This window comes from Lagopus leucura, unplaced genomic scaffold (genome assembly GCF_019238085.1).
Source record: "Lagopus leucura isolate 7727_CA_CO unplaced genomic scaffold, USGS_WTPT01 Super-Scaffold_100012, whole genome shotgun sequence".
NCBI classification, from domain to species: Eukaryota; Metazoa; Chordata; class Aves; order Galliformes; family Phasianidae; genus Lagopus; species Lagopus leucura.
Genome location: NW_024962267.1, coordinates 8,916,167 through 8,938,254, shown reverse-complemented (window position 1 = coordinate 8,938,254; position 22,088 = coordinate 8,916,167). Strand labels below are relative to the sequence as shown.

At 38.8% G+C, this 22,088-nt stretch overlaps 1 protein-coding gene across 1 annotated transcript in view; it reads right to left on the bottom strand.

The window, feature by feature from the left end:
- The window catches only part of PARD3B (par-3 family cell polarity regulator beta), a 371,446-nt gene that overhangs the window by 333,491 nt on the left and 15,867 nt on the right, over window positions 1-22,088 (bottom strand). Inside the window, exon 2 of the mRNA XM_042874585.1 lies at window positions 20,562-20,663. Coding sequence (XP_042730519.1) covers window positions 20,562-20,663 — 102 coding nt within the window. The remainder of the gene's footprint in view (window positions 1-20,561; window positions 20,664-22,088) is intronic.

Sequence of the window (22,088 nt, the reverse complement as noted above, 5' to 3'; positions counted from 1 at the left end):
CTTTAGGACAGCATTACATACACACTACACGTACGGGCTGGACATCCTTCTTAGTGAGATCACACGTGTCTGAGATTAGAGCGATGCTCGGTTCCACATTAAACTGAAGTTATGGTTTTGAAACATCACAAAGATTGTTTTCATATTCTTGTGCAGCTTGCCTAAAAAGGAAAACAAAACATCAGTATTTTCCCATTTTTCCATGAAATGGTACTTCACCGAGGAAGAATTTGCCACACAATTGCACTTAAGATGACTGAAAAAGTAAGAGGCACTTCATAAAAGATTTCATATGCAAGACACAAAAGACACCTGCAACTGAGCATTTCCACCTTTTTTAGACATGATCTCAGAATGCCTTCTGATGAAATCACATGCACACAAAAAAGGGACAAATTGAGCATATCAATACATAATTTTAAAGGTGAAAACTCAATTGCTGAAGGTGGCGGGTATGACTTGTCAAGAACTGTAGCACATTCAGGAAACGGTAACTCCTAAAACATGTGGCACAGAGCAGATCATTACCTTAAAAAGGCACAGATAGCAGCACAAATCGCTCATGTATGGGCTGCACCACCCCATTCCTCTCGTAAGCCTTGCCCTTTCATTTTACACTAAGATATGTAATCACCCATGATTCTGTTGTCTGAAATACTCCTGATTTTTGTTATATGTGCTTATCACCACAGCCTGCTGTCAGCAGAAATCAGGATGGAACAGAGCAAGTAGTGCCATCCACAAGCCTGCTGCTTCTGAAAATAAGTTATTGTGACATGCCTCACGTGGCTTGATTTTTTTTGCCTTCTCTTACACTGGCTCATGTGCAAAATTAGAATGATGTTTAAACAGTGTCAGGCTGTCAGAGGGAGAAAACACAGTGCTACTGTGACACAAGACATGACAAGAGGAAAGATTAATCACTTACTCAGAAGTGAAAAGTTGAATACAAAACACATAACCATGTGTCTCAATTTTCCTACAGTACGTGAAAGACTAAGTGCTGATCCCAAGATATGCTTCATAAACTCCAGTTAACTGAAAAAAAATTAATTACTCAGTAAACATACCTTGAAAACAAAGATAATAGAGTTAAAAGTAAAAAAAAAAAAAAAAAAATCCCTAGGGCAATAACAAAATCAAAGAGAAGGGAATGTATATACTTACACCTGAAATAAGCTAGCTTCCTCCTCAGCACAGGAAAAGAATTTCAAAAGAAGAGACAATTCAATGAGAAGAAAAGGTCAAAAATGGCTATAAATAAAGCAAAAGAAGGTCACCACTAGAATCAAAATATTTCAGCTGTTTATTCCTTTCCCTTATAGGAACTTTACTGCAGCAGGACATACACCCAAAGATTTTTCCACACCTATTTCCATCACATTTCAATCTTTCCCAGAAACACATTTTTAACTTTGAACACATTTCAGAATGTTTTCTCATTTTTTGGCCAGGTGGGTCACGCATTAGTTTTCTTACTTGTTACATTTAAAGATTTAAAAAGTTCAATGTGTCCTGCTGTTAGTAAACAAGCTAGCAAACTCTGTTGGGGAAAAAAAATAAATAAAAGGAGAAAGTACACAAGCTAATGTCCCCATATCACAGGCAAAGTGATAATCCCAATTTTGTGATTAAGGATTTTTAATTCCTTAAGTGAAAGGGTATTTTGCTCCTAACTGCAACACGCTTTAATTTCTCCACTGGAGTGAAAGGTGTAACAGCAAAGGATGCAGAAGATTACTTAACAATGATGCAGCAAAAACTGATGCAAAAATACATCCCTTCATTACAAAAGGGGCCTTGCCTCCCTGGCCCAAGTGTATCTAGCAACTCCTTTATATGCACAGTTGTTAAACTACTCTTTGAAAAATAGTTCCCTATCAAACCATTTTCCTTTTCACACATTTCAACCCAATTAAAGACAAGAAAGATTAGTGTGAAAGAGAGAGTTAATTTTAGAAAATTTATGCATAAACCCAAATGTGTTTAATTACTTCAGTATTTCCCACATGTAGGAAAATCATTTTTAAGTAGGCTGTAAAACAGTGTTTCAGAAAGTAAAATCAATGACAGGAGCAGTTCTGCACAGAACTATCAAGTGGATATCAAATTAAAATTTAGCTTCTCAAACACTTATTTCATTTTTAATTCCACTTTTAGAGAAGACCACAAAACATACTCAAAATCGTTTGCTTATGTGCTTATCATGAGGACAACGCAGAATTCTGCAACTCATTCCCTTAAGGCACAGTGACATTTTCTCATCCTTGCTTTCTGCACCCCCACTCTCCAATCCCCTAAAAGAGGGATCAGGGAGCAAACACCTGGAACACAAAGTAAAACCCAGCTCAGTCTGTTCCTCTCCTGTACCGCTACCGAACAGCCATTCCACTGCCCACAGGCACAGTGCACAAAATGGAACCTGAGAGCTGAAAGAAAGCAACTGGAGGTAATGGATGCCCCTAAATCTTGCTGCTCCTTCAAATAGTACCAAAAACATGTATTGGCAGAAATGACTGAGGACTATTTCATTTTTTGAATTCGTTTCCCTCCAAACAATGCCAGCAATACCTAACACAGCACCATTCTTTATTCAGAAAGCAAATGATAGATGACAAAATTTCAGAACACTTTCAGAACCACTCAATGCTAGAGTGTGCAATTCTTCCAAACTAGGAGTTTTCCCACAGCCTTTGTTCCAAGCAGGGAAAGAGAAAAGGGGAAGAGGATCAAGATGAGGAACAAGTTCAAAGGCAAAAAACAGTGCTTGTAAATAAGGTTTGTTGGGCCACAGACTTGAGAGCTCTAACGTGAAGGATATGCATTCATCTTTCGGAATTCCTGTAGTGCGAAGCCTTTAAGTGTCAAAATATCATGTTATTTTTATCTAGAGAACACCATGTAGACCTAACTACTTCAATTACCTATTTTCCCAAACCCAAAATATACATGCTCCATGTTTTCAGTAGTTAGCAATCACTTGAAGTTGCCTCAATCTCTAAAAAGGGAAGAGCTGTTTAATACTCTAAAGTTACCAGGCTTAAACTGCTGGAAACATGGAACTGCTGCTCTTCAGTCACATATCTATATGATAGAAGCAATTTTCTTCCTTTAAAACTGCTTTTGCCATTTATTTTTATGACCAGAAACATACCAAGTGCCTTTATTCATTCTGAGTTACAACACAACCCTTGAAAATCTTGAAAGTCAAGTTTTGCATCATTTCTGTCAAATTCACTATTTGCCTCAGATCATAATAATCAATGCCTGTTCTGAAATGGTGTCTTTAGAATGTATGGGGAAAAGATCACATGATACAATGCACAACATGAATAATTGCCCAAATAATCCATGGGCATGGCCTGAAGGTAAGATCTATATTGTTTAACAGTTATCACATCTGGGGATCTAAAGACCCTAAGTTCACCTTAAAATTTTCTTTTGAAAAGAGCCTTCCATGGGCTTATACTGTTTGCTGCAAATGCAAGCACCTACTACTCATTCATTTAAAAGGCTCCCTTCATTCTGTTCATTCAGTTCCACTCCTTCCTGAAGCAGAAGCTTTGAACTACACAGCACAAACTCCAAACGGAACAGAATTAAAGGAATCATACTGCAAGTCACTGGCAACAGAGTAACTCTACCCTAATGTCTATCCAGACAGACAAATGAAGAGATACCACCTTGTTACAAAATATGATTACAAACAAAGAACACTATCTAAAAAAACAAGGAACGTCATTATTTAACTGTTGGGGTTACTTACATTTTGTGCCACCAAAAGCTAACAAATACAGTAACAAACTATTAAATGGAAATTTACAAAGAGAAGAACAGATCAATATCTAATTGTACAAAAATTGCTTTTTCTATTAAGTTAAAAGAGGTGTCTCTTAGACTTGCTATACGTAGGTTTGTTACAAATTCTTCAACACAAGCAAGCTAACAGAATATTAGAAATAATTTGAAATGAATAAAAAGTGCTAAATAACTCCAAAGAGTTTTTCTTTCTTCTCTTGAAAATGCTTAATTGTTTAAAACATCTGTGCGTTTGGCAGGCCGAATATTACTCTGCCTCTTATCTCAGTTTTCAAGCCTTCTTTCACCAAGGTCTCTCCGTGGATACACTGTATGTATGAGACAGTTCTAAGACAGCACCAGGACCTTGCCACAAATAACGATAAATTATTGCCAACAATGGAACAGACCGAAGGGGGCAAGTAGTGGGATTTCACCAGCACTCAAATGCCAGGCACCAGGTTATGGAGGACAGGCAAAGAGAAAGTGGAAGGAACAACCAGGTAGAGACAGACAGAGGAGGGCTGAGCCCCCAGTGTTGCACATTGTAACAATGTGAGCCCTCCCAGCTCTTGCACTGCCACACTTTAGGCAAGGGGACTGACCCGATGGCCAGCAGCTGGGCTGCTGCAGCTCTTGTAAACTACTCCCACTTCCCACGAGGTGTGCTGCTTGGCCTATGCACAATTTGCTCACTGATTTACAAGGCTGGTAGGTTGGCCATTAAATACAGTTACTATCCAATGTTTATATCTGTTCCTACTTCTTAAGCACATACCCAGCATCAAGTTTCCCAAAGCCAACATCAAATCTCTGATAGCCACCACCAGCAAGAAAAACAGATGAAGAACTACACCTCCTACAGCGCAGAGTTCTCATTTTGCACTTGGTAACAAAATACAAACCCAGAGCCTCAGTTTACTATCAACGGTGACCCCGACCATAATGGAAGAGGACCGGCATGACAAAGAGGTGCTGCAGGAGAGCAGTCAGAAAATACAGACAATACTGACAGCACTGTAGCTAGATTTGTAGCTCACCTTCACACACAGTAAACTTTAATGTCGCAAACACTTCTGAGCTGGTTGTGGCCACTTTCAAATACTGCCTGCCTCTTGCAATTCATTCAGCTCTGCACCTACCTTCTTCCATAAAGCACAGGTGATGAGGTTTAATAAATCTGTCAGTTGAGAAATGCAAAACAATTCTTTAAGATGTTCTGTATGTGCTCCAATACTCTGCCAAAATAAATCAATCTCCTGTAAAACTTGGCAATCTTGGATAAACGGTTGTTGCCACTCTGACAGAGCCTCAGACTTTGTGTTAGACTTCAATAAAGAAATTGTCTTGTCTGCAATATGTTCATCCAACCATATATCCTGTAGCTTTCTTTTCCTGGCAAGACAGCAGCTGGAAACAATGAAATTAAGATGAAAAAAAAAAAAAAAAAAAAAAAAAGAATAGGAAAAAGGAATATGGCTTGCTTATTCGGAAACATGGGATGTTTTCTGAAAGCACAACACAACGAGATTCAGCAACAGCAATGTATCAGTCAAAGAAAAACTACTGCATCTCCACACTGGTAGTTCATAGCATAAGGACCATCCAGGAACAAGACCCAGCCCCCTAACTACTTATATAATAATAAATTCAAAATGAGCCAGGAAGTATAAATTCTTACACTTTTGGTCAACATTTGTTTCCGCACTACAAAGACCAAGGCTACTACCACATCCTCATCCCAACCATAAAATGGAAATTACAAGGTATTTGCAGTATTAAACAAACAAAAGAAAAAACTGCAAAGAAAAGCAAGCTCTCAGGGTTGTACGATTGCGCTACAGACATGGAACGCATCAAATCTAATAAAAATCTGCTAATTATTCTTCTCTAGGTCAACTAAACAGGCACTACCACCAATTACATAATGCAATAGTGGTTTTGGCTTTCTAGTCTTTGGTGTTTTTATGTGTGTGTTTTTTCCCCCCTCATCTAAACACCAAGAGCTCTAAAATCACAGATGTTAAAGCAAGACCAGCACAAGGCAGCTTCAGAATAAAGGTGAGATGACCAATTTAAGTTAAACTTCAGAAATCCTGCCACAGAACACCAACCACGCAAGTTCCTCATCTATCTGTAGACTCCTTCCATCTCAGGAAGACAGACATTTGCCGGCTGGAAATATACACAAGTAAGTGGTCATGGTAACAAAATCACTTGCTTGAAATTCCAGGTAAGTGTACTCAAAAAGGTTTATTCCTACATAAAAGCTAGGTTGTTTAGCTACTTAAAATTACATCAGACCAAAAGCAACTGCAGTTATAGATCACAACTCCACATAAATGTAGACCAATCTTGACACCCTAAATAACCTGAAAGAAACAATTTCCCCATAAATTACATGAAGCACTCCACAGAAAAAAACCTAAGCCCAACAACACCTTGCTTTCTGAATTTTAAAAAAAGCACTCATTCGTCAATCGCCTTAACATGATGTTATAAAGAAGTGGTACATCAGAAGCCACAGGTCAGTCTGAGAACTCCAACCAAGACTGTGTTTTATACAAAGCCTAATGGCTTCACAAGTGAAAGGATCTTGCTACATATGAAACGTTAATTAACTTATAATAAAGAACACAATTCCCTCAAAATTCTCACTCTGTAGTTTCAAGGTGAATGGATTAAGTAGCCTAGGAATGTAACTGCCAGGAATCCAAGCAGTAAAACCAATTATTCGCACAGATGCAAATTCCCAAGAAGATTCTACTGCTCAAGATAGGGGACTTCGGTTATTTTGTTTTCTTTTAAGTGTTCAAGCAGACAACCAGCTGATTTTATTTATTGGCAGAATTTCAAACACGCCAGCAATTTCAAAAGACCTTACATAACCACCTCAGATAAGAAACAAGGTACGTTATAAAGAAGGAATGGAGGGTGGGTCCAATGGGAAGCATAGCACTTGAAGTCCTGACAGCTAGGGGCAAGAAGCAAGAGCACATGCAGATCACAGAGGGATGAGACGCCTCTTCTCATATCGCAAACAACAACAAAAAAGCTAGTGTTTTTGTTTCCCAATGTTTGTGTACATAACACTATTAGAAATCAACAGTTCATCACTGTTAACCTGTTTTAGACCACAGTCAGTAATGTGCCTTCCATTAAAATGATGTCATTGTTCCCCACCATTTGAAATAGTACTGCAGAACACACTCATAGGTAAGTACATCAGTTGACAACAATTCTGTTATCAGGGTGGGTGATAACAATTCTGGCAGGGTGGATTGTTGTTGTTTTGTTGCTTGTTTTTGTTTTGTGGGGTTTTTTCATTTTTGTTTTTGGTTGGTTGGGTTTTTTTAGTTTTGTTATAGAGTTGGAACAAGCTGGGGGAAAAAAACCATGTACTGAAGTCCTAATAACACCCACTGTTTTCTATTCAATCAAATGTTAACATGAGATTAAGATACTTCATGTGCTGTTACGCCTCCTTACTTCTATCTTACATGACTGAAAGAAATTCAAAATATCTTTTTTTCTCAGCCATCCTCCGTAGAGTGGCTAGCATTACTAATGAAGCTATGGAAGAAGGGACAGGTGGAAGTATGCATTCATGTGCTTTCATTTTAAAAGGATCCATATTCTCCCCTTAACTAAATTTTCACTTTTAAAATATATAAGCCACAAAAATCACCACATGAATTGTCAAAAGAGTCTCATGGTATATGTCCCCTGTACAGGGACAGAGGAATATAACTAGGACTAAATGAGGTGCTCTGCTCTTGCCTACCACCATGCAGGGCGCTCTCATCTTCACCTCTTCCCTTCATCTGCAACAAGGTAAGTCTGCTGCAACACCTGTAAATTAGCTTCCAAGCCCTCCTCTTCTACTAAGAGAATACAGTTAATTAAAGCAGACAAGCATACAACCCACAAACACCTTACATCTCATGTTTACAGTGATCCCGACCATTCTGAACCCTTTGATACAATTCTCCCGCTGCCTGCTGATCGCTACATACTTTTACTTTTTGAAACAGCTGTTGGTCAATTAAACGACACAGAACAAGGATATTCTTTCCAGTCAAACTACAATCTCTATGTCCAGCTCTTGTAATACGCTTTAACACCCCAAAATTATAGAATTATTCATAACCACATTCGTTTTAATGAGGAAAAGCTGGTGTTCCAAATGCTGCAATTATCAGCTCTCCCTCTCGTGTTTGTGGCCAACCATCAGAATTTTCTGAACTCTGAAGTGGCACGGCTAATCGACATAGCTGCACAACCTTTTATGCTGCACCATAATCACTTCCACATAGTTTTACGTTCAAGGAGATGAAGACCAACCCTTCTGCAGTATTTTTACTTTCAAGGAAATAGGGCTTGTTGATTGCCTCTATACAGATGAGACAGGAAATAACAATAAAAGCCCCCACATCTACTCTCAAACCTAAACCCTCATTTAGCAGCACTGCTTGTTAGGTAGGAACAGATGAGCTAGCCAGCCCACAAGGCTGATTGAAACATCATATTTGATGTATTTGATTAATTGCAAGACTCTTCAAATCAATTTGTTTTTCCACCCTGGGTTTTTGAACCAGAAGCATATTACACAAGGCTCAAAAGAATTCTAGCTATGAAGATGTTACTTGAATTGCCATCAAGTGAATACGTATGTTTAAGTATTTAACACTACCACACAGAAAGCTGGCATATCTTTAAACGTCCCAGCACTTGTAAAGAAATAATTTGCTATTAACATTTTTGTCAGTTTAAGGAAAAAAAGCATGATTTTGCACTTTGTCAGATTGCTTCATAATACAGATCAAACATTCTCTGATAATTGATTTGGAGTGAGGTGGAGGAAACAGAGAAAACACCCCAGTGACACATGTAATCAGAGCAAAAATAAGATGGAGATGGTAACCGTCCTAAGATTCATCATCATAAATAAAAAAATCAGGGTAACCTCCAAATACACAAACATGTTATCCCCAGAGCCTTACCCCTGCTCTAAAAAGTCATAGGAAGGGATATACAGGACAAAGGAAGGAAGTGTCTTATGCTGCTTTATAGAGCAAAAGGAAAAGTCATATGCTGCTCAGAAACAAAAAATATTTTTGGTATGAAGCAAACATTATTAACATTCCATTGCTTAATACAAGAATCGCCTTTGGGTCTCAGGCATTTGTCTTGAAACACAGCCAAAGTTCAACACGGCTGGTCACCTGCCTCATTTAAATTTGACCTACGTTCCATGTTGTTTGCTAAAATGATACTCCAAGCCCTCTCTTATAAACATTTCCAAGGCAGTAATCAGGCTGTGATTATGCCTGTGGAATGTTAGTATTATTTCCACCTTTCCATGCCAGGTTGTTCAATCCGTAATTACGAACTGCTGCACTCTGCTTCTGGATAACCAAAGGGCTCTGTTTTCCATCACTGTGAGTAATTCAATCAATCTGAATATTCAATATAATATTTTTTTGAAGTACAAAAAAATGCTTAATCTATGGCCATGCACAAGAAGCCTTTTGAATTTGCTCTACTTCAAAGCATGGATTAGAACTTTAAGCTGCATTAGAATCATCTTGAAATTACCTAAAGCCTTTTAGAAGCTTTGACAGAAACCCAATGAGGAGTTGCCAGGGTTATTTGCATTACATCCCAAGGCCAGGCTCTGTTCTGCAGAAAGTAAGAGATGAACACACAAACACCCACAGGGCAAGACGCTTCCTCAAAAGCAACAAACCCTCTGCATTACCAAGTATGACACTTCTCTCCTGTTGGAATTACGAAGAGATTACGGTCACTGCATACAATGCACCACATCTACACAAAGGTGCAGTGTCCCCACTGACTCCGTGGATCCAGAGACACCTTGGACATTTCACAGCAGCTGTCTCCTGGGAGCTAACTGGCACAGGCATCACAAATAGGAAAGAACAGACTTTCATTACCGTGCACGTTGTTAAATGAACCCCTATCACCGGGCAGCAGCCACAATAACCACTTTCTCAGAACAAACCACCATACTGAGGAAGTGTTAATAATTATTTATTTATTTTATTCAGTTAGCAACAAAGGAAATTAACCCTCACTCTGGAGAACTGACAGAACAGTACAAAAACAACATTCAATAGTAGTGCCACCGTATTCTACAAAACCTGTCCAAGCCATACAAGTGCTCACCACGCTGACCCAGAACAACAAAGGTAAGACCTGCTATTACAGCAATTGAGCTCAAAGATCAAAGATTCACACAACAGTAACGACACACAAATATTGCACCCTTCAGCGACACTGAAGAAGTTATCTGCATGCTTCTTTATACAGCTTGTAAATGCTTTTCTTAGCAAGCCTATCAGAACTCTCAGCCAACAGATCCCTTTCTCCTGTCAACAACCCTTGACTGTGAGCATGGCAATAAGAAAGTCACGGGAATAGCTTCCCACTGAGAATTAAATTATTTAATAATAAATAATTATTATAATTAAAGTATTTAAATTAAATTTGTAAGAAGTCCTTCATTTAAAATAATTTGCTAAACAACTCGAACAGTATGTTGCATCTCTCATATGAAATCCAAGGCTATTCCATTACACAGAAGAAAACTCACTGAAATTTTTCCATATCCTGCCTACGAACCAAAGCATGCCCTTCCTCCTCTCCTGTTCCCCAACCTTTGGTATCACGTGGCTGTGCCACCCACTAGCTGATGTCTACATAATTTTCAACTCCAAAGGTGCTAAGAATACTTGGCAGGAGCCAGTTGCATCTTTATATCAAAGCCTTCACTACCATGCACATGGCCTAAAGGAATTTCTGTTACAGATTAAAAACACAGCGATTGGAAAAGATGAACACAAACATTTGTTTGATGCATCAGTTAACCACCACATTGATATAGTTGCAAAATGAGACAAATGTAAACCTTGTATGATTAGGTTGAAAAACATATTAATGTAATAAAGAAGGTAATGGAAAACATCATTGGCAGAATTAACACAAGCAGTTAGTGAATAGTGGTAAGCTGAAAAACTACTTCAAATTGCAACAGATGAAACCATGCTTGGATCAGTGCTGGCTTAAATACCTGCCTACCAGTTAAATATCTGTTTGTCAGTCAATCAAGCTTCTGCAGAAAGGTAGGAGGTAAAACTTCTAAACCAGAGGTCAGCCATTTTGGAACAAGCTTCTAAAAATGACAGCAAAGGAAGGGAGAGGAAAACAAATGCTAACTACTTCTAATGTGAAATATAAGAAAGGTTCAAGAGACCTCAAGATGGGTTTATACAACACAGAAGATGTTTAGACTCTGCTCAGAGGTCCACTCAGCACGATTCTTAATATAAGCAATTCAGTGCTCTGAGTTCAAGATCGGGAGCAAAAGGAAAGGACACGTCAAGGATGATACTCCCCATCATAACTGATGCTGTCATTTTTCCACTTTCGTGGATAACAGTGTAAGTCAGGAACACCTTCCATTTTTCTATATTTCAATAAGACATACAAATAGAGATTAAAAGAACCAACAGTACATCGCAAAATCAGGACAGGAGAAAAAGCAGTCTTCTATGCATTATGCGGAAAAGTAAGTGTGAAAGTAGGAATAAAAGGATACCAAATTTTCTTTTTAAAAATAAACTTATAAAAGAATACTTTCTACTCACATCAAGCAACACAAAGCTGATTTTGAGGAAAAAGTTACACAATCTTAAACAATAGCAAGGTCTCAAAACAAAAAACAAAAAAATAATTCACAGTCATCACTTCATTACTCACTTGAGGGGCAAAAGCAAGAATTTCAGTTCCATGAAAGGATTACTAATAAGTCAGCAGACAGTTTTAACTGAGTATAGATCTGTTCTATGTCAAAACTAAATCTATCACCCCCTGCTATCAAAGTTCTTCTCAAAATGTATTTCATACCTACTCCAGCAGTTTGGCTTCAGTGCCACAAAGGTGCAGCAGCACATCCTGTTGCTGCACTGTTTGTTCATCTCATTATCATTATTCTATACCAGGCTATGGGAACCTCCTGATCATACAGTTTTTACGTATAGCTTTGATTTTTATGGGGTAGATATTAAGATATAAAAGAAAGACTGGGAAACCTTCCTTAAAGACTGAACATTAAACGATAAGTAACATGCCATCTGAGAAAAACTTTTCAGAAGTGCTAATATGAAATGCATTAGCACCATATGAAAGACTCCTCACATTTTGAAGTTATAAAACATTAAAATCAGGAAAATCTCAGTACTCTGAAATCCACTTCTTTGATTTCTTATCAGTCAGCCATGCCCGAGTAGTCCCAGGAAGGCAAGCAATCAGAACTTGATGTACCTCTAATAGGACCTGGGTCAAGCTAAACCTAGCAGTTTAAGCTTAGAACCTCAATCAGCAGTAAATGAAGACATTTCTTCAGCAAAAGAGCAAGTCTTCATCTTCTCTAATGGAGATTCTTCCAAAAAAAAAAAAAAAATGATTAGCAACTTGATTGCGTTAACTTGATTGCGAGATCTACCATAGTGTATTTTATTACCCTCTTGAGAATTATACCTTAAAGTTAAAAATGCACTGGAAAAAGTGTATTTTTTCTTCTAACCACACTAATTACCACAATTACTATAGCCTGCTAAATAATCATAAGAGCAGAACTTGAAATAATCAAAAAGTTAGTTCTTATATAAAGAAAAAGACATATGAGATTGATTTTTTTTTTTTTAAGGCAGTAACAAAAAAGGTATAATTTATAACTATACACTTTTAACTAGTAAGAAACCACATGAAGAAGTGCAACTCTGCAAAAAAGTGGTATAAAGCCATGTACTATTTCTCTACATGCTCTGGGAAACCACATAACGCATCAGCACATCTCATTGACCAGCCCTTCGTGCATTTCCATCCTACATTTTGATTGTTGCTTGTTTTCAGTTCCCTTTTCAACAAGATGTAATAGAAAAAGCATACACAAATGAAGCCTCCAACCAAACTGTAGTATATAGATGATTCCCAAAGTAATGCTTCCTTTTTATTTCCATGAAAGCTACAACAGATTCAAAGAGCAAAGTAAAACAATTTGATAGAGCAAATTCTCAGCTACAAAACACTATTTTTCAACACAGTCACCACCATTAGCTATGTGTTTTCACCACTGATGAACAAGAAGCTGCATGTTGTGCTTATGAAAATCTGCACCAGCTGAGGTGACCCAATATCACTGCTGATGAAACACACCACACACTGCCTCACTGTGCTCACATCCACTGTTTGATCTCTAGAAACGTTCAGCAGCTGTCAATGAATGTCAATGCGTGCCATCCCCAGGAAGGAATTCAATTCCACCCCTTTGCTTCATCCACATTTCCATGTCAGACTTCATTTTGTCAGACCGCTCCTCTGCTGCCATCTGTCACACAGCAGCAACACATAACAGGATATTAGCTGGAAGGTTCACCTCTACTGCCATGCCACCAAGAGCCACCTCTGACGCTGTGGGCCAACACAATAAAATAGGATGCATTATTTTTGGAGCAATCCTTGTATATGTACATCAACTTCCATACTTAATTTATGCATACAGGCACTGTGTTATGGCCCTAAGTCTGCAAAACTGAATCGCCTTTAATAAGCTAAGCAATGATTGACCAGGTATCTGTTGTTAAACCTCATCTTGAAGCACACTGATAAGCCTGAAGTTTACTACAAGAAAGCTTCCACTAAGCAGGACGACATGATAGCATAATTGCACACAGCGTAATACTACACTTAAAAATGGTTATTTTGATGATTACACTAAGGAGTCCTGAAGTTCCAACCTATGTGGATACAGTTCTTTAATTACACAGCTTGAAAACCTCATCAGCAAAACCAAATGATTTGGATTTCAGGAGCGTTTTATAATCTTGAATAATGCATGGCACCTCTGCAGCAAGAAATTAAAAACAAACGTCATAAAAATGCAAAGCTTCATAATTTGTACTCTGAAAACCCGCATTACCAAAATAACGTGTTGCTTAGTAGGTGCTAATGACGGCGATTTTTTTCTCCTCCCTCTGGTACTCACAGCTCAGATCCCGTTTCAGAAGTAATCAGACCAACTCCTACCAAAATACCTTTATGCATATGTAGGTATGCGGTGGCTCACATCATTACTGCTCAAGAGTTACTAAGCAGATATTTCATCTTGGTGGCTCAAAATGGCATAAAACCTTTTCTTCCTGAAAAGTGTGCATTTGGTTTTATTACTTGTTATAAAAAACAATTTAGAAAAACAAAAGGAAATATAAAAGGGCTGCAGCTTGTGGCCTGCACACCATTCCATCACCAGTAAGCACAAAACTCCACCTTAGTTCAAATGGTCTGCAGACCAAGGTCTGCTTTTAGTGACTGCCTCCCAGCGTGATTTCAAAATAAACAAATAAGAAAATACAGGCACCTCTACATAAAGCCTATGTAAACCCAGCAGGTTTCAGGAAAATGGGTGCAGTCCTTCGGAACAAATCCAGTAATTTTAAGAAAGCCTGGGACTCCCGAGTAGGAGAAAAGCCATCGCTGCAGTCAATACAAAAGGACAGCTGCTCTGTTCTACCCCATTCTGCTTCAGGGTTCTCCCTGTATCTCACTTCTTTCTTCCATACTTTAAGGCTTTATTCACAGAAGCGTTTTTGTATTTCCACTGCACAAAACTAGCTATATTTTAGTAAACAGTACTGTCCTGTTATTACCATTAACAGTAAGAATTTAGTATCCCAGCTACTGACTATGGAAAATCATAACTGGAACATCATACCACAAAATATCTTACAAGGAAGAAACAGAATGCTCTCAACGTACCAAAGCTAAGCACTTAATCATGCTTTTGGAGGTTGTAATTACACTACTTAGAATACAGTTAGATTTACTTCAACCTCTACCAACTTAATGTTTGACAGAAGAATGAACTACTAGCTATCCTTTCTGTTAACTAAATGTTAAGACATGCATATTTATAGGATCTTGTTACTGAAACCATAAGATACCAATTCAAAAATCAGAAGCAGGAATCATCAAATACCGACAAATATTCTGACAGTTACTACACAGCCTGAAAAGCACATTTAAAATCAACATTAAAACCAAACCCAAAAGTAGAACAGCCCTTACATGCCAGCTTTGCTGAACTTCAGCAACATTATTTTTCCCTACCTTAGAACTTCCTAAGCTTCTGATGCACTAATCCCGATCTCACCCCGTCAGCACAAAGGAACTTTGTGTCCCTGTTGAGCACAGGGACTGGCTGCCCACAGGGACCGTGGTTCTCTCCAGCAGGTCATTCAGACTCACGGGGAGCACAGCCAGATCTCCACCAGTAGCACTAAGTATCTCAGGTCTGCGGGGTTTAGTTGCTGCAACCAGCCCATGAAAGCATGTTGTATTATAACAATAACTTGGCCCTGGTATTAAAAACTAAATATCATAACAATGCACGCTACATATCAAAAACCTTGTCCAGGAGCAGGAAAAACTATGTTTCCTTTTTTTTTTTCCTCTACCACATGCTTATTTTTGTGCAAGTTTTATGAAAGATAGCGTTTGAACTGTAACACCAGTACAGATCAGTCTGCATCAAATTCACACTTAAAACGTCAGCTCTTCATTCTAAGGAACTACTACCCTTAAGTTGCCTTTTGTGCTACCCACATATATCCTATACAGTAACCCTTAGCATCAAAGGACATTAAACAAACAACAAAAACAACCACCCAGAGACTCTCCAGGGAAGCTGAATAACATAGTGAATAACATTAGCCTGCATAAAGGCACTGCAGCATTTGCTTCAACAGCTATAGCTGTTGCTCTCAGCTGTAACAAAGTCTTACACAGTTTACCTTGCTTTTTTCTGTACCAGTGTAATATATTGCCATACAACACACTGAGTTTTTCATTCTTCATTCTGCATTCCAGTTATCAGAAAGTTACAAAACCCAAGAGAAAACACTAGACAGCTCAATTACACAGAGGACTGGAGCCCAAATTAAATTGCTCTATTAAGTATGCATAATTGGTATGGAACAAATATTTGAGTATCAAACCGCACCACAAAACAATGGGTGAAGCCTCACATGTTCAGACTGTGCTGACCCACTGGAAGCTAACAACTAAGCCAACATCCAGGCCCCCGCCACCACCTCACAGGGGAGTTTCCAAGGCAGCAGTGCTGTAGCTCCCTGCTGAGAACTGTTCCCTCAGAATTCCACAGCCCGTTGGTATTGTATTTTGTTTTAGTGCAACTGAGATATTTCCATCTCCTTGTCTTTTTATTTTGACTTCATTTTGCCATTTATCAATCCGCTTGTAAAAACCATTTCCTTCATCACCTCAGGTACTCTCCAGCCACACCTCTCTTGCTTGCATAAAAGTTACTTCAGTTCTGACTTCCTTCTCCATTTAAAGAAAATGATAGATGGCAGGAAGAAAAAATGGAATCACCTCCACACAACTGAATTAAACTTCTCACCCTCAAGCCCACCATCGCCTTCCCTTTGGAAGCACAACTTGGCAGCTCTGCAGAATTCTGCTCGGTTCACAGAACGAATGCAGTGCAAGCACAGCAACCACAGAGCACTTAGTGACTAGCCTACCTGGAAACAACAGCAAGTCCAGAAGCTGCTACAGGAAAACACGTCTGAGGTGCTTGAAGAGACCTTTCCTTTGTACAGTCACATCTAGCCTGGGAGTCTATACTCTGAAGCCAAGCTTCCTGTAGTTTTGCTGAAGCAACCTCTCCAAACCAAGCTCCATCCACAATATGATCATGCTTTCAGCTCTTCACTGAGGCTAGAGTCACTCAGAAACAACCCTGGCTAAACTAAGGGTTAAGAAGTCACTTAGCATCCTCCAAGATTACGTTGCACACTAGATATTTTAGTATCAGCGCAACACCAATCAAAATCATCACATACCCTTTTTCTTCAGCCCCTTAAAAAACAAACAAACAAGGCAATGGACTTTCTAACAAACAAGGCTGCAGGAAGGCCATACCGCAGCATCCTCAAGGCTGACTAGTGACCTGCCAGCAGCACTGACCACAGAGCAGCGTCCTCCAGTGTAAGTTTACGGGCTTTGCTGGTTGAGTGGCAGACACTGCAGTACTGCACTTCTGTCAGTGTTACTCATGCTTGCACAGGGAGCCTTGCCAAGGTAAAGCAAATGAACACTTGACAGAAGGCCACCACAAGAAGGGCTCTGCTGATTGCAGGATACCAGAAAGCCTGTTCTGTCTTTAGTTCCATCAAGACGCGAACTGCTCTTGACAGTTAAAGTTAGACAGAAAACTTTATAGGAAAAATACATTTTTCATGTAGAGGACTATTCTGCCCTTGAAAGTTACCAGCAGTTCTTCTCCTATAAACTAAGCAAAATTTTAGCTTATTAACACATAGCTTCACTACATCCTTTTGTGTGTTTATGCACATTTGAAAATATGACTCCATATAAAATGGAGGGAAATCTAGATGGGCACATTACATTTATACAGTTAAGATGTGCCAAACACTACACAGTGATACCGAGGGAAACATTTAGTCTTCGCTTTTGGTTTAACAGAACTTCTCCTGTGGCATTTTTTCCTCAAATAAAAAAAAGTCATTTCAATTTAAATAACATACCAAAAAAAAAAAAAAGACCCCATTTATAGCTTCTGCTCATTAAAACCAGACAATTTAAACAGCCTCTTTTTTTAATTCAAAAGACAAAATTAGATTTTTTGTGTTCATCTATCATTCAGAGCAACCAGGACATAAACAACTTGGCTAGTCAACTCAGTGAAAACAAAATTATTCTAAAACTATTCAAGGCTTGCTTTGACACCCCATTCAGACCATGCATTATTGCTATGGCAGTAACAGCGAGAACAGCTCTTGCCATAAAGAATTGCCCAATCATTCGCTTATAATACTAAATGAGGTTTGGTTTATATGCACATAGAAGTTACCTGCTCTAGCACGCATACCAGGCAGCTAGCCGCTATTAACTCCTTCTACAGTGCTGCCTGTCATCCAGGTTTTAATTAATTGTGAGATCAAGAGGAATGCAGGAAGGCAGGAAGAGCTCCTTCCCAACGAAGCCACAGGCACCCAGAGCCCCTCACCCTGCCCTCCGTGGCCCCCACCAGTATCGACCCATGGCAGCGCTTGGCTGCTCTCCTTGCCAGTAGCTGTGCCTCCTCAGCCGCCTGTTGGTAAAGACTGTCAAGAACCTGGGAAACTCAAAAGAAATTACATCTGACAGCTCTCCCTGGTTCCCTGTTTTGTTGCTACAGTGAAAGAATTCCAATAGATTAGCAAGTGCATTTTGCTTCACAAAAACAGTGCTAATTTACTGCCATCAAACCATGATCTAGAGAGGATTAATGCTCAAAGAAAATGAACCAGTTAGTTCACTCTGGCATTATAAAGGCGCTTGATAGGCAGCAATGCCAAACAATTTTGTTTAAAGGCACAGAGGTTAAGTTAATGCTTATTTTATGTATAGAATGACTGATTTTGTGAGACCGCATTAGTGCCTTGCATACACAGGAAAGGATGACAAGGACAAGAGAGCAACAAAGCTGCGGCCCATTCATTTATCACCCCAACAGACAGCCCTCACCAAAGGGAATCAGCACATAAATATACCTACCAAGGATCATTTCACCTATTTAGGGACTTTACACACCAAATTAGATATCAGTTCTCTTAGATCTCAATACCTCCACTTATTTTTTGCAAAGCTTAAAGGTCCTCTAGCCAATATATTCAGCTGGAATAGGCCAAGGCTCAAAGGTTAATAGGGCACAATAAAACTATTAAAAAGTATATTTGTAGCCCTTTTTATAGGGCTCATTCTTCTTTATGAGATCATACTACAAGCCTACAGGTTTCTGTATGCCAACAGCTCCAATACTCTGGAGATGCCATGGCCCAATTCCACTCAAAATAATATTTTGACCCCTCAACCAGCAGTCTAGTTATGTGATTACATGCTTCTTCTCTAGTTTAAAAACACATATATGTCACTGCAGCTGCTGCTGTTCAACAAGTCTTACATATCACCAGTTCACCAAGACCTCCTGAAGAAAAGACAACAGCCACAAAAAGCATCACCTCGAGCCACAGCTGCATGTATCTTCCTTTTGTGCACCTCGTGTAATCGAGGCACCACTGGAAGGGAAATCGAGACGTTTGCCGCATTCCTAAAGCACCTCAGAGTGCCCCACTGAATAACATCCTGCTTTCCTGGGCTCCTTTCAAAATGCAGCCTCAAAACCATAGAATCCCACCTGGCACTTTTATAACAGAACATGCAAGAACCTGTAATGTGAACCAGAAATTTCATCAGCAACGTATTCTCAGCCACAGCGATTCCCACTGATAAAGAACAGTACAGCTTTGGGAACAAGTAGAAAATTGGATGATGGATCAAATATCCTGCAAACTACTGCTCACATTTGCATGAACGTGTGTCTGTATTTCAAACAGAGGAAATCCTGGGTAGATGTATTATTTTTTTTATTGACTGATGACATCAGTAAGCCATTTCCCTTAACTGCGATTACTTGATTTTATGACATCTTATACCTTATATAGCAGTGTTAATCCTCAGAGAGCAGTCATTAGCCTCCAAACACCACCAGAAAGAAGGCTGTATGATGTTTTAAGCATGCTTTCAATAAATATGGTCAAACAAGAAATACTAATTGGACATGAAAAAAAACACCATCACCACAGCTTCACTGCTTCTAAGAAATGCTCATTAAATGTCACTAAGTACCTCTTAGACAGTCCAAGGTACTGAGAAACTGTCTCCCATTAACTGTAAGCAAAATGATGCAACTTTTATTAAATCACTGAACAACCAACAGCAGGCAGAACAAGCATTTGTCTGCAGAATTATTTTTGAGCTCACCAAGCATATGGCAACTTATGTAGACAAAGCTAGTTGTTTGAAGCTATAAACATATACTACATTTAGATCTTCAGTTTCAAGTCACTAGACATTTGTTCCCTCTGATTTTTTTTTTTTATTTTTTTTTACAACAATAAAACAGCTAAGTGTTATAAATTATTACAGCAGAGAGGGGGATGAATATAAGTCACCAGTTTCTCAAGCTAATTTTTTCTGATAATTATAATAACATTAAAAGGGACTTGTTTGCATCTATTCCTTTACCTAGAAAGGACACCTGTCTCATTTGAATCTAATGTTACAGATGTTATAGCTTGTGAGACTAATAACTAGTCTACTTAAATTTTCATTAACAAATCACAGAAACTCCTCCTGAAATGCAACACATTTGGGACAGCTGTTATAGTCATCATAGGGTTTGTCCGTTTATTTTATCACACATTCAACCACAACATTCGAATGACTCTTTAAAAGACTCAATTCTAAGCAGAGAAGAAGATCAGACATTTTAAGTGGCATTAAAAAAAAGATGTCATTCTCATTCCTTCACCAATATTTTCATATAATAAGAGGAAAAACAAAACTGCTTGAAAAAGTTTTTAAGTTCTACATCAGCTGCCAGGCTTCTCTGATTATCTTCATGGCTACGGTCATGCTTTCCACCTCTGGTCCCCAGATTGGAGAGCTACAACACCTACAGGCAGATGTGTTTCATTTAAGAATATTCAACACACACCTCATTTGCCACAGAGCCAAGAAATTAGAATGTAGCATTAGTTATTTGAAAAGACACAGCAAAAAAAGCAAAGGTAGTGTTTTCATTCAAGCTCTACCTTATCTTTGTCTTCCACAACATCTGCCAGCACATCGTCAGGGTCCAGGATTCCTCCATCTGTATACTCCAGGTGGTGAATATTCACCCAGTAAGTTGGATCCTGTAAGAGAGAACAAGTTTTCTCAACATAACCTCACAAGTTTTTATTGCCAACAGACAAAGCAGCTCTGTATCCCACCTCTTTGCCACCAAAGTGCATGGAGCTTCTCCTAAAATAAAAAATTACTGAAAAAAGAGGAAATTAAAACTGCAGACATAGGACTACCCATAAAATACTATGCAAAAAACTTTTAGAATGTACATTTACATTGCCTTACACACTTGGACTTCTAAATTAAATACTTAGCTATTGGACAGTGCTTACATGGTACCAAGATCTTTTCAGCTGCTTATGCTGCCCTGCCAGTGAGGGGTCAGAGGGGACGGTCAGGACAGCTGACCCCAATGGAGTGAAGGGATATTCCATGGCACGAGCCATGGCACCCAGCAAAATAATGCTGGGAGAAATAAGGAGAAAGGAAGGGCTGTTCAGCCACACACACAGCTGTTGCTGTGCCTGTTCCACTAACCTCAAAGCAGTTTTCTCACTTCTACCTTTCCACTCCTCTTTGCAATCCCACCAGGGGGAATGAGAGAGTGGCTTTGTGAGGCTCAGCTGCCTACCAGGGCTAACCCACAACCCTTTTACCCCCCCATGCTAGTTGGAGGGTTAGGTATTTATGTGGCTGGATGACAGCCACCCGACAAAACACACAGAACATCCCTATTTTATCTAAAATTTACCTTTAACTGCAGTTATTTCATTTTGCACTGAAACCACTCATTTGTTAAGCAGCAAGATATTTTGGTGTTGTTTTGTTGGTTTTTTGTTTTGTTTTGTTTTTTTAATTCTAGGTATCAAGCATTCAAAACTCTAGGTTTTAATAGCACGTTCTCATCCCTGCAAAGTGATGACACAATCAAATATTGCAGCTCAACACTCTACTTTAAAGCTCGTGATTTAATTATTTTTCTGTACCCACTAAATTCCTAAGATCAAAAGGTAGAGAGAAAATGTATCTCTGTGCAACGAGCATGCATGTTAACTTAAATCCAACAATTTACTTCATGCTCAAACCTTGTGAGTGTCACTTGACCCTACCAATAAACCCACTATGCTACTAGTTTCTCTCAAATTAGAATGTATACCAATAGCTGCAGACATTCCTCCTGAACCTTTTAACTAATGCAGTCACAAAAGGTGTTCAGAGATATTAATACTGAACCAGCATACTTGTTAGCCACAGAAGTTTGTCTAAGAGGAGTGAGTTTTATTTTTGCCTAAAAATACACTACAACCTGTTGTAAGTATTATGCCATTCAAGAGTCCCATACACAGAATAGAGCTGATGTGAAAGAAAAAAAAAAAAAAGAGCTGATTGGAACGTTTCATTTTCAGTGTTTGCTTCTATTTGGGATTCTGTGGCTGTACCAACCCAGATGTGTCTTTGAAAGAGAAACAAAGGAAAAAAGAGAAGTGTAAAAG